Source organism: Arvicola amphibius, chromosome 3, assembly GCF_903992535.2.
Source record: "Arvicola amphibius chromosome 3, mArvAmp1.2, whole genome shotgun sequence".
NCBI lineage: Eukaryota > Metazoa > Chordata > Mammalia > Rodentia > Cricetidae > Arvicola > Arvicola amphibius.
Window position 1 is genome coordinate 141035693 of NC_052049.1, and position 13916 is coordinate 141049608.

General features: G+C 42.3%; 1 protein-coding gene and 1 pseudogene across 16 annotated transcripts in view; one reads left to right on the forward strand and one right to left on the reverse strand.

The window, feature by feature from the left end:
- Positions 1-13916, reverse strand: part of Tex9 (testis expressed 9) — a 77306-nt gene that overhangs the window by 12866 nt on the left and 50524 nt on the right. For all 16 annotated transcript variants that reach the window (XR_005284581.1, XM_038321441.1, XM_038321445.1 and 13 more), the window contains 4 exons: positions 13489-13667; positions 10798-10880; positions 9314-9487; positions 1821-1955 (listed from right to left, as the gene is read on the reverse strand). Coding sequence is in view for 15 of the 16 variants with exons in the window: in XM_038321441.1 (XP_038177369.1) it covers positions 1821-1955; positions 9314-9487; positions 10798-10880; positions 13489-13667 (571 nt within the window). In the remaining variant the exon portion in view is untranslated. The remainder of the gene's footprint in view (positions 1-1820; positions 1956-9313; positions 9488-10797; positions 10881-13488; positions 13668-13916) is intronic.
- LOC119808899 lies at positions 9849-10356 on the forward strand (annotated as a pseudogene).

A 13916-nucleotide genomic window follows, 5' to 3' on the forward strand; every position in this document is an offset into this window, starting at 1 on the left:
AACTGCGGAGCCTAAGCATGCCCAGAGACAAGCCCTAAAAATACACAAATAAGTAAAAATTCAAAAATATGAGTCATAAATACATAACTTTCTTTTTCTCTGGTTTTTTGAGATGCGGTCTCATTAAAATAGCTTTTGAAACTTTGAAATAATTTGAGTCAACATCCAAGTTTTTGTATTCTGGTGACTTATGGAAGTGTTCACATACCAAGTCTCTTTTTGTTTGTTTGCTTGCTTGTTTTCTGAGACAGGATTTCCCTATGTAGCCCTGGCTGTCCTGAAACTCACTTTGTAGTTCAGGCTGGCCTTGAACTCACAGAGATATGCCTGCCTCTGCCTTCCGAGTGCTCGGGTTAAAGGTATGGCTACCAAGTCTTCATTACTTGAATTTTCAACACTGCTGGATAGAAAGAAAGTACTTACTGAAAAGAAATAGCTTTCCTTTCTATTTTTCTAACATGTGCGGCAAGTCAGAGATCAGATCAACAACCAGAAGGGCAAATCCTGATACAGTTACTCTGCCTTTTGCTTTCTTAAGTTGTAGCAACAGGCTGAGTGCTGGGCTGTGAAGATGACTTATTTCAGTTAAATCACCGCTGATGGCCTTTAAACATGGATCAGCTGGCCATGCTGCAGCAGGTGCCTCAGATGGAATCATTCAAATGTTGTAAACGGTGTCACGTGTTGGCTTCTGCTAATCATTTCAGAAGACCAGTCAAGGTCTCTGTTTCCAGCCAGTGTTACTGAGCCAATTCAGAATCTACCATCAGTTATGAAATAAGGTGGTCCCTAAGTCATTGTTAAGGTACTAAATGTCATAAGGAAGCAATTCCATCAGGTTGATGCGGAACTAACTGTACAGACTATGAAAGGTTCTGACATCAGTATCCGCCTCCATTCAGTCAACAGATACTCAGGGACTGGCTGACACTGGAGGTGTGAGAGCGGCCTTTACACATCTCTAGCAGGTGCTACCACCCATAGTGACGCTGTGATTTTCAGGCCTCCAAGGGTAGGATCCAGTGGTCTGTACTTAACAAAGCCCCCAGAGCTCAAGGCTCAGACCTGTGGCCCTGTAATACATCCCCTCCCTCTGCATAGCAGAGAGAAGAAGGCGACATACAAAAGGTGCTTACTTTTCATGGCTTATCCACAGGGTTCAGGAAAAATCTGACATATAGCCCTCTAAAGATTATGTGAAGAAATGAATGAATTCTCCAAAGGAGTATGCAGTCACCCAATTATAACAGCCAAAACAAAATCCTAATTAGTGGAAAATCCTAACTAGTGGAAAATGTACCTATTATTAAGAAAAATTTTTTTTCTGAAAAGAGAACATTCATCACGACACAAGAAAAAAAATTTTTGGTTTTTCTGTCAAGGTTTCTCTGTGTAACAGCCCTAGCTGTCCTGGATCCTGGAACTTGTACTGTAGACCAGGCTGACCTCAAACTCAGAGATCCACCTGCCTCTGCCTCCTGAGTGCTGGGGTTAGCGGTGTCAGCTACCACTGCCCAGCACACAAGAAATTTAAATTTCACAGGGGCCAGTGAGGTTACTTTCTGGGCTGGTGAGACAGCTCAGTGAGTAAAGGCTTAACATGTAAGCTTCATCACCTAATTTAGACCCCCGACTGCACACAAGAGGGAGAAGGAGGGGACAAACTCAATGAAGCTGTTCTCTGGCCTTCACAGGAGCACCTTGGCCTGTGTGTCCCGCCCCACCCACCACCACAAGAAGCAATAAACCCGGTTTCTGCCTCTTGCCGAGGGAGGGGAATCCCAGGGCGAGCCCTACTGGAGCTACCCGGGTTTGTGCACCTTGTTACTTTGCCTAAGTTTGCTCAGCTCCACTTTGTACTTCTCTGCTTCTTCAAGAGCGCGATTCAGGCGAACTTCTGTGGCACTTTGACTTGTAGCGGCCTGTTTTTGTAATCTTCTTTTATTTTCTAATTCCTGTGTAGTTAAAAAATACAAAATATTGAAATACCATCAGTTCCCTTTTATATTTTGCATTGTTTCATTTCCATGCTTCTTGCTTTTACTCACATGGGGCTGCAGGCCTAGCATCAAGAGACACAGTTCTCAGGAGAGTGTTGCCCAAAACTGGCACTAGAAAGATACCTAAAGATGCAGTTGCAAATGCTTTTGTAGTTTTTTAATTCTATCCTCTAGTTTTTAGCGGGGGAGGGTGGTGTTGTCTGCGTGTGTTATTATTATGCCTGGGTTATTATGCAAAGCAAAGAGCCTTTACTGCAAGCTCAAGTGTGGGCTCTCCATGCGTTCTGACACAGCGGTTGGATTGGGAGAGCCTCCAGCTCGGTTGAGCTAGGGTTTTTAAGGAATAAAGAATGGGGCGGTAGGTGAATTCTGGATTCAGATTGGGGCTGAACTCCGACTTGGGCAGGAGTGGGGCAGCAAGAGTCTTGTCAAACAGGGATTGGCACCAGCATTGCTGGAAGGAAATTGGCAACCTATATACAAGTTAGGTAAACTATTTCTACTGTTCTGGAGCATCTAGTACTAGTTTATCTCAATTCTGATTGGTTCCCACATGGTACACTTTGTAGCTTTTCCTGGTTATTGTAAGGGTAAGACTTAGCCCCAGTGTAGCTAGTCTGAAGCCTTTCATGGCTGCACTGGTGTCAAGTTAGGTCTCTTCAATCATGTCTGTACCACTTGTGTGGCTGGTGCTTTTGGAGTCCAGAAGAAGGCCTCAGACCCCCTGGAGCTGGAGCTACAGATGGTTGTGAGCTACTATGTGGGTACTGGGAACTGAACCTGGGTCCTCTGGAAGGACAGCCAGTGCTCTTAATCACTAAGCCATCTCTCCAACCACAGCAAATGTTGTTCTTTTGTTTAATATTTTCTGCCTCATGTTGATTCAAAACACTGTATAATTATTGTCCATGCTTATTTTAGGAGAAAATATTTTAAAACTAAACTGTTAGGAGACAGGATCTTTCTGTATGTGTAGCCCAGGCTGGGCTGAAACTCTAGACCCTTCTGTGTCTGCTTCTTGAGTGCTGAGTTTATAGGCATATGCCTGAAGCATTAATCTAATTAATCTTATTCTTAATAAAGAATTATTATTCTTTATTAATTATCAACAATTGGGGGGAACTCCGGAAGATCAGACACCCAGGAGCAGCCGCCAGCTGCTTCCTTCCCCTCTCGTTCCTCATCCAAAAGGCACTCAGACCCTGTCTCCACCCCACCTTATCCCTTCCTATCTCCACCCCACCTTATCCCTTCCTGTCTCCACCTCGCAAGCGCTGGGATTAAAGGCTTGTGCCACCACTGCCCAGCTTCTATGGTTCACTAGTGGCTAGCTCTGCTCTCTGATCTCCACGAAAGCTTTACTGTCAGAATACAAACACAATACCACACAACATATGCCTCCAAGCCTAGCTCACTCAAGGTCTTCTGGAAACACCCAAAAGTCCTGGTAAGATACAGCTTGCCCATGAATATTGCTCTTTTGGAGAACTGACAAAGTCTACCACTTGAAGAAACGAAGGATAAACGGAGGGTTGCATATTAACCCCACTAGGAATTATCCAACTTGAGCAGAAACAGCATATCTTGCAAAGTATGAGGGCCTTGTATTTGTGCCAATATTCTACGGCAGTCTGTTGCTGAAAAGGGACAGCTAACAACAATCCATCTCATGAACTGTGAACTCTGTGGTAACCAGGCCCCTCCCCTGCCACACTTGCTCCATCAGGGGCTTCAACAGCACTGCTGGTCTCTCTCCCTGGACTTGGAGTTCTCTGCCTCCAGTCCCCAGTTACCTAATTAGCACCTATGTACGGTGCCCAGGCTCCACCCGGGAGCTCAGTAGGGCTTGAGCTCCTTACAGCAGACATGCCTTTCCTTCAGGACTTCTAGAGTAGCCTGATACAGGCTAGCACACCATTTGCGGCAGGTACCAAAACCATTCACTTGCTTGTTTCTCTCACTGAAATGTAAACTTTTAAAGTTATCAGCTGCTTTCTTTTCCAGCACTGTAGCTGCATGTAAAAGGCACTAATAATATCTTTATAGAGGCTAGAGAGATGCACCAGTGTTTACAGAATTTGCTGCTCTTGCAGAGGAACCAAGTGTGGTTCCCAACCCCTGTATTGGGACTCACAACTGCCTGTAACTCTAGTTCCAGGAAACTGATGCCCTTTTCTGGTCTTGGACATACAGGTAAGCAGGAATATATATATAATAAATTAATATATATACATAATGAATTAACAAATATTTATTATCAATAATAATTAATAATTAAAAATGACTCGGACTTGTCCTGTAGTATTGAATACCCGTACTGTACCCTGTACAACACACAACGGTCTGGCTGGCCCAGAGCCTCCAAAGAGCACTCGGTAAATGTAACAATCACTGTAGAGCCAGAGCTCACTTCAATGCGACGTTTGTCTATTTAAATATTTCTTCCTTGGCTGTATCACATCATCTTTGAAACCCATCTCTGTGGCTTTGAGTAATTAAAGGGAAAACAAAACAAAACACATGCTGCTCCTTATGTCTCTAAACAAACCAAGCTGCGCCTGGCTGCCATCTGCTGTCACAGCCTTCCGCACAGCTTTGTGGGAGGCAGACGGTGGCTCCTCAGCTCTCTCACTGTTCACATGGGGAAAAAAAAGCTACTAGTTTTAAAACCCACAGTGCTTACTGCTTCACACCAGCCTCAATAAGAGGAGTGTGATAAACCTTTGCCCTTCTCTTTTGCTGGTGACTTTGTAACTTCCTTCTCAGAAAGCTGAAAACATCGCCTCCTTCTTGAAAGCATGAAAAGAGCAGCAAGGAGAAAGAAGAGCAGAGTTTCTCCACATCAGTAAATCAACTGTAGAAAGGGAAACCAAGTTTTAAACTTTGAAAGTCTCACTATGTAGACCAGGCTAGCCTCAAACTCACAGAGATCAATCTGCCTCTGTCTCCCAAGTGGGTTATCCGAGCTGGAATAAAAGGTTGGACCATCAAGCCCAATACTACATCCTGGCAACTTTTACAGTATGCAGAGAAGACACACTGCATCCTGCAAACAGATAAAAATTGCTGCTACCAAAAAACAAGCAAACCAGCAACAAACACACTGCCAGAAAAACTTTACAGAAAATCTCAAAACTTCAATTTTGTTGTAAAAGTCTTGAACTGGGCCCCACAGTCAGTGACATGATAATAAAATGAGGAAAATCAGTATTTCCCATGTTATTACCTTCTTGAAAAAAGACATTTATTTCATACTATACATAAAATTAACTTTAAATAGATCACATGTATATGATTCATACAATGCTGATATATATATATAAACTACATGAAATGCTTAGAAGAAAGATTCTTATGGCTTTGGAGCGGGCAAAAGTTTCTGGACAGAATGAAAAACCAGAAATTCCAAGAAAATAATGATATATAAAATTGACCAGTCAGTAGGCTGCCTTTGTGTCTTAGTGACAGTGTCCTTTGCTTTACAGAAGCTGCTCAGCTTCAGGAGGTCCCATTTATTCAATGTTGCCCTTAATATCTGTGCTGCTGGGGTTATACGTAGGAAGCGGTCTCCTGTGCCCAAATGTTGTAGAGTACTTCCCACTTTCTCCTCTAACAGGTTCAGTGTGTTCAGATTGATATTGAGGTCTTTAATCCATTTGGACTTTAGTTTTGTGCAGGGTGATAGATACAGATCTACTTTCATTCTTCTACAGGTTGACATCCAGTTATGCCAGCACCATTTGTTGAAGATGCTTTCTTTCTTCCATTGTGTGCTTTTAGCTCCTTTGTCGAAAATCAGGTGTTCATAGGTTTGTGGGTTAAGATCCGGGTCTTCTATTCGATTCCATTGGTCGACTTCTCTGTTTTTATGCCAGTACCAAGCTGTTTTCAATACTGTAGCTCTGTAATAGAGTTTGAAGTCAGGGATGGTAATGCCTCCAGAAGTTCCTTTATTGTATAAGATTGTTTTGGCTATCCTGGGTTTCTTGTTCTTCCATGTAAAATTGATTATTGTCCTCTCAAGATCTGTGAAGAATTTTGATGGGATCTTTAAGGGGATTGCATTAAATCTATAGATTGCCTTTGGTAGTATTGCCATTTTTACTATGTTGATCCTCCCAATCCAAGAGCAAGGGAGATCCTTCCATTTTCTGGTATCTTCTTCAAAGACTTAAAGTTCTTGTCAAATAGGTCTTTCACTTCCTTGGTTAGAGTTACCCCAAGATATTTTATGGTATTTGTGGCTATCGTGAAAGGTGACGCTTCTCTGATTTCTTTCTCTGCTTCCTTATCCTTTGTATATAGGAGGGCAACTGATTTTTTTGGAGTTGATCTTGTATCCTGCCACGTTACTGAAGGAGTTTATCAGCTGTAGGAGTTCTTTGGTGGAGTTTTTCGGGTCGGTTATGTACACTATCATATCATCTGCAAATAACGAAAGTTTAACTTCTTCCTTTCCAATTCGAATCCCCTTGATCCCCTTGTGTTGTCTTATTGCTATTGCTAGAACTTCAAGCACTATATTGAAGAGATAAGGAGAGAGTGGACAGCCTTGTCGTGTTCCTGAATTTAGTGGGATGGCCTTGATTTTCTCTCCATTTAATTTGATGTTAGCTGTCGGCTTGCTGTAAATAGCCTTTATTGTATTTAGGAATGACCCTTGTATCCCTAATCTCTCCAAGACCTTTATCATTGGGAGTATGGGTGGAAGGGAGAGGAGGGAAGGGGGAGGAGGAGGGGAGGAGATGGAAATCTTTAATAAAAAAAAATGAAAAAAAAGGTAAAAATCCAAAAAAAAAATTTACCAAAAATTTAAAACTTCTGCTTTTGGAAACACATGGTAAAAAACAAAAACAAACAAACAAAAAGAAGCAAATTCAAATGACAAGAGATTATACAGTACGTGAGGGGTTACAGTGTTAGCAGGAAACGCCCTCCAGCCTGGTCTTGTCACATGTGCAGACGGACCACAGAGAAGCACACATAGCACATGAGAACATCAGCACCCACACACACATTCAAGGGCACACGGCTCCCTCTCTAAGAGCTAAGGCAGTGATGCTGGCAGGACCACGTGCTGGGGACATGGTCGGAACACTGGCACGAATTTCAGGTGTGGCAAGCATTTTAGAACACAAGTTAACATGTTTTTTTTGTTGTTGTTGTTGTTTAATTTGGCTGTTTCTTTTTTCATCCCTCCCCCCCAGACAATTCATTAGCCCTGGGTGGCTAATGAGCCCTGCAGGACTCATGCTGGCTTCAAACTTCTGTTAATCCTCCTGACTTTACCTTCTGAGTAAAGGGGTTAATTACAGGTACCACCACACCTGGAAATTTCTTTAAAAGTTTAACATAGACTTTCTCATAAAAATCCAGAAATTCTGTTCATAGCTATTTATCCAACGTCATGGGAACAGATATGTACTCACAAAGACATGTGTCTACGAAAAATGGGAACACAGTGATATCATTTGTAATTACTAATTTTATTTATTTTTTTAAATTTATTTATTTATTATGTATACAATATTCTGTCTGTGTGTATGCCTGCAGGCCAGAAGAGGGCGCCAGACCTCATTATAGATGGTTGTGAGCCACCATGTGGTTGCTGGGAATTGAACTCAGGACCTTGGGAAGAACAGGCAGTGCTCTTAACCGCTGAGCCGTCTCTCCAGCCCTGTGATTACTAATTTTAAAATGTGGTGTATTTGTGAATAAATACAGAGCAATAAACAAACACAAACACGATAAAACAGGTGAACAAAAGTGACCAGACTTAAAAAGTGTACTTTAATGATTACACCTATATGAAATTTTAGAATATTAAAAAAAAAAACTGAAACCAAAAACCCAATGCGCAGTAGAACACTGTGGCTCAGCATATGCCTGGGATGGTGTGGAAAGAATGCAAAGGAAACGGGCAGGGGACAGAAATGTCCTTTACATGAGCTGAATTGGTGGTTAATGTCACACCCATCGTATCCAGGAGATTAGCTTGTCAGAAGACAGCATTACTAGATTAGTCCTCTGTGTGGGAACAAAGGAAATCTTTTCTATGGTATGTGCCAGAGAACACATTACAGAAAGGGAAACAGCATGAATGGTAGAGCAAACTGCCAGTGTGATAGGGTAGTAGCAAGGCAGGAATCAAACTGTTTGCTTGACTCCAAAATCTGAGCCCTCCACGTTGACAAATTAACTCACTAAAGTGTGTATTTAGAACAAATACATTTTATTGTCTTTAAGACATTCCTAAATAAAGTTACTTTTCTGTTGCTGTTTTGTTTTTTGGGACAGGGTCTCTCTATGTCACAGTGGCTGTCCAGAAATGTGCTACGTAGAACAGACCGGCCTTGAACTCAGAGACCCACCTGCCTCTGAATCCCAAGTGCTGGGGTTAAAGGCAGAAGTCATCACACCCAGTCAGTAAAGATAACTTTTATTCAATTTCTTTACTGCATGTATGAAAGTGTATGTTTATATAAGGGGGCACACATGGGTCACAACTCTCATGTGCGCGCGCGCGCGCGCGCGCGCGCGTGTGTGTGTGTGTGTGTGTGTAAGTCAGAGGACAATATTTCTGCAAAAAAGGTACATAAATGGGAACTGAGTACATCATCTGTTACTGGTGAACTGGAGACTGTTCACACCAGTGGGATGCTAACTAAGAGGGGCAGGTGAGGTGCGCAGAGAGCCTGGGCCCTCACGCTGCTTGCAGGGACCAGAGTGAAGCACTAGGAAACAGCTGGCAGCTGTCCCGTGAAAGGCTCGACTTCAACCCCAGCATTCAAGATAAATAAACAATAAATTTAAAAATGTGTTATATTCATGTATATGCCACATATAAAAATATACTTGACAATTAAAGAAGAATTGAACAATTAGTGTTGTAACATGGATGAACAGTAAAGAAAAAAAAGCAAAATTCTTTAAGAAGAGAAGTCAATCACAAAGACTGTATATTATTTGAGTCTATGTACACGGAAATTTCCAGAGCAGGTAGATATCCTGAGACAGAAAGTAGAGAAGTAGTAACCCAGGGCTGGCATGGATGAGGTGTGGGATGTGGAGGCTGAAGGGTAACAGTCATCTTTTGGAGGCTGTGATGATGTTCTACATTTGAGAATGAATTTATGAACATACTAAAAGCCACTGAACTGCATACTTTACTAGGAGGTATTACTGTATATCTACCTCAAAGAGTTGTCAAATATTCTGTTTTAGGGGGATGTTTTCATAATTATTAACCAGAGTGTGGTTCTAACAGCTTCAGTGTGTCCTCAGCGCTGAGTCAGGAGACAAGGGAGACTCACCCTCTCTATCGATGAGAGCTGCTGCTGAAGTCCATCACATCTGTTGTTTGCTTCTTCAAAAAGGTTCTTATACTTCTCTATCTGAGACTGCTGTGAACTAATTGTTCGCTGCTGTTTCACACAGTCTTCTTCAAAGTTTTTCACCTTGGACTTTAAGTCCTGAATTTCATCCTCCTACAATGAGACATTATCAATTATGTAAAAAATACACAAGATCTGACACCAAAACGTATAGCTGAAAATAAAAGAGCCTCAGATGGTCTTTGATATTTACACGAATTCCTGAGAATAAAGCCTGCTTGATATTCACTATTAGAAATGGAAATCAGATATTTTATACTGAATAGCTTATTATCTGGCAAGTTAAAATAGTAAATTCTGACTCCCATCTGGCCACTAGCTCCATGCTTCCCTGTGCACTGCAGGCTGACATTGGGCCCTGGGTTAGCGGAGCAGGTCTGCTAGCTGAGTTGCAGCAGCGTCTGGCAGCAACAAATGAGAGAAGTCTATGCAACAAGGGAGAGGCCCAGGAGAAATGGAATCCAAAGAGGAACAAGGAGGAAAAAAAATCTCAACATGGAAAATGACCATCAGGAAAAGGAGGGAAAGGAAGAAAAGCAGCAAGATGCCAAGAAAAGGGAGCAGCCTGTGGTCCTGTCCTGGAACTAGCTCTTGTAGACCAGGCTGGCCTCGAACTCACAGAGATCCACCCGCCTCTGCCTCCCGAGTGCTGGGATTAAAGGTGTGCGCCACCACCACCCAGCTTGGTCCTGCGTTTTGAAGCAGGTGAATACTCTGTGCCTGGAGGAAGTGGCAGGCGCTTCCGTGTTAGGCAGCCCATCGTGCACTATAGATGGGATCTGATGCATAAGGTCGGAGAGCCCCAGGCAAGGATGAGAGAGGAGAACAGGGAAAGGCTTAGGGAGGATGTGAGACAGCTCATGGAGAAGTTGAGGGAAAGGCAGCTGAGCCATAGTCTGCGGGCAGTTAGCACTGGCCCCCCTCACCATGACCATCATGATGAGTTTTGCTTTATGCCCTGAATCCTGGTTTTCTCTGAAGATAATACAGAGACCCCTGCTTCCAAAACTTAATGTTTGTGATATACTGTTATAAAATTTTTGATGTTACTTATTCTTCATGGGTCTCTACTTAATGCCAGCTTCTAACTGAAACTTGTGTTTTTGATTCAGTCTTAATTTTTTTTCTTGTTAGCAGAATTTATCTAATGCATAGAAAGAATCTCATTATATATTGTGGAGCTAATAAAGCAGATTTAAAAAGCAAAACAAAATAGTAAAGTTTAATGTCAACAAGTTTGATACATTCTTAAGCTTTGTGGTAATACATCATTTCAGAATAAAATTTGGTATTTATATTCAATTTTTAAATCTGATATTTAACTGTGGATTGAAATCTAAAAGTATAATTAAAACTGTCCCTCATGTCTTCGGCAGAGCACGCAAGACGCCATTCCTGCTTACCTTCTTACTGCATTCACACACAACGCTGTCCAGCTCCTCCTGCATCACATGGAGTTTGGCCTTGAGAAATCTGATCTGAGCCTCTGTGGAGTCAAATCATTACATGACTGCTTTTCCCAAGTCTAAGACATTATCAGCCAGGCGACAGATCATACATTGTGAGTAAAACACAGTCACAGTAGACAATCTAACAGGAGACCATGGCAGAAACACCATAAACATCAAACAGCTCCCATGTCAGACAACAGAAGAGAGCATCAACAGGTGTCACCCAGACCATGGAGTCAGTAAAGACAGGAACAAGGACAGAAACCCTTCTTCCTAAGAACCACACCTAAAAGCTGGTGCTTGTACACATTTATAGACTGCACTCACACCTACCACAGTGATCCAAAGATATCTACTAGAATTTATAGTGGTCTCAGGCTAGCAGTGCCCAAGAATTTGACAGAAACAAGCAGACCCTCTCTAGCAAAAATAAAGCTTCAGGTCTTACGATCTGTGATCCAGACTGACTCCAGATCATTCTACCCCACCACAACCCAGCCATTGCAAGTAAGCATCTCGAGTGCAGGGATGTTCTCCCTGGGACAAGACACCAGGCAAGCACACTGAGGAGGGAAGATACGGAGACAGTGGCTGCAGGAAGGAGCAATGTTCATGGTAAAGTCTGTGGCAGGTCCTGAATTTCTGCATCTCTGGCCTGTAACAGGGCAGTGGGTGACTGACTCCAGGAACAAGCATCTGCCCAGCATGTCCTGGAAGGTGGCTGAAGAGTGACAACCTACTTCCTGATTCACTAACTGTCCTTCCCTCTAACGGTCCCAGAGGGTTGATTAGGTCAATAAATGCTACAAATGCATATATGAATTGCTTTCCTCTGTAACTGACTAGGGTGTAGCTCAATCATCATTATACACAACCTGTTAGGTTGATTCTTCAGAATTTCAGAATCAGAATTTCAGAGATAAACTTTATGATCATTTGTAGGGAACACTCAGAACTAAAAAGAAGAAAATAAGATGGAGGCAGTCCTGCTAATCATCGTGACAATCAGAACATGCTGATGGCAGAAGCAAGCACCTGAGTGTAAGCAGCAAAGCCCTGGGAGCAGGCGGTTCACAGCAAGCAGAAGCAGGGGCTAAATGTCTGCAAGGAGGAGACAAGTCACAGAAGAACCAGGCAGCCCAACAGAGGCTGGTCTCCAATGTACCTCAATGCACATAAACTCCAGTGCTAGCAATAAGGGACTCTTTCAGCGACGCTGGTGACCGCTGACTGTCTGGCACCCTGTCTGAATGGCTAAGCGCAACTGAAGCAAGCCTTTCTGGTCTCTGGTCTCTACTGAGCTCAAGTAACAGAGCTTTGAGGATTATCTGCCTCAGAGCTAGCCCCCACTCCCTGTTCTTCCTCCACCAGTGGATGCAGTCAGGGTGGTTTGCTGTGCATTGGGCTATAAGACCTGCAACCTACTTCGTGCTACTACTGCCACTGTCTGAGTGAATCCCATCTCCAGACACCAGCAGCATCACTTAGAGCTAGGTAGTTAAGATTCATTTGCTGTGAGTTTTCTGCCCCTCCCCACTTTTAAGGTGCGAACAATAAACTGTGCATGTGAAAAGTATACACTGTCAGCTCTTGTGAGGCATACATTGTGTTCAAGACAACATTTAACCAACACTGATTCTCAAATGGAGAAACTGCTATCACAGAGGAGTTAGGTAGCCAGACTGGAGTCACAGCTGACTCTACTGCACACCCAAATTCATTATACAGCCAAATGACAGCTCACAGTAACTATGCTCACACATTCCCATTTTTCTGGTTTTTTGTTCCAACAGCACAGGTGGCTCCTTATAATCTCAGTAATTTTAGAGACATTGCTGCTAACGAATACAATTCGTTTAGATGATTAAAACAGTTTTTTTCTAGTTACATGCAGAGTGTAAGTTAACCAGGAAAAATTATATTTATAAAAATTCATTTCATTACTTATCTGTTGTTTTATCAATTCATTTACCCTTTTCAATGTATTGATTTAATATACAATAAACAGAATATAATAAAAATAAATAAAAGGAACTCAGAAACTTTATTTAGTGATAAACTATGAGACATTTTAATTTCAGTTGAAATAAAGTCAAAACAATACTATAGTCATGACTTTTTATAATATAAATTATCAAACAGAGATGAAAGTAGAGGCAAAAGCCGGGCAGTGGTGGCACATGCCTTTATTCCAGTGCTCAGGAGGTAGAGACAGGCAGATCTCTAAGTTTGAGGTCAGCCTGATCTACAGAGCAAGTTCCAGGACAGGCTCCAAAGCTACAGAGATACCCTGTCTCAAAAAAAAATAAGAAAGAAAGAAAGAAAGAGAGAGAGAGAGAGAGAGAGAGAAGAGAAGAGAAGAGAAGAGAAGAGAAGAGAAGAGAAGAGAAGAGAAGAGAAGAGAAGAGCAAAGAAAAAAGAAAAAAGAAAAAGAAAGAAAGTACAGGCAAGTTCAGTGAACTCAAACCACCACCCTTGGTCAACAAGTATTTGGCCAATTTAAATTTACCTAGAATCTTCCTTCTATTCACTACATCTCTCTAGATTATTATAATCTAGACACAAATCCATATTCATAATAAAAATTTAAAGAAATAGTTCTCCCAAATCTCTGAGTATCTGTAATGCTAAAAGAAAACCTACCTGTCCCAATGTCCTTACTGACACCGCAGAAGATGCCGTCATCGGTGTGCCCTGGCGAGCTGTCCTCTTCCAGCTGCCCTTCAATTCTGCTGATTGTCTTGGCAAGGGAGAAGTCTGAGAAATCATCTGGGATGGCCACATCATTGGCAGTCTGCACACTGGGATATTTCAGCTTAACACTAAGAAGCAAAACATGCACACACACACGTGAGCAGAAATGGGATGGTTGGGGAGGGGATGGAGCTTTGCCCAAAAACAAAGCAGATAAACCTGTTATAAAACTGAACTTAAGATGAAATCTACAATGGAATGTTTAAGGACTTTGCTCTAAGAGTCTTAGTAGCCATCAGTCTTTACGAGGGGAAGTCCAGGCCTACCGGTCAGATCCGGCCTACACTTTTCATTTTGCATGCTGCTGGAGAACTGCC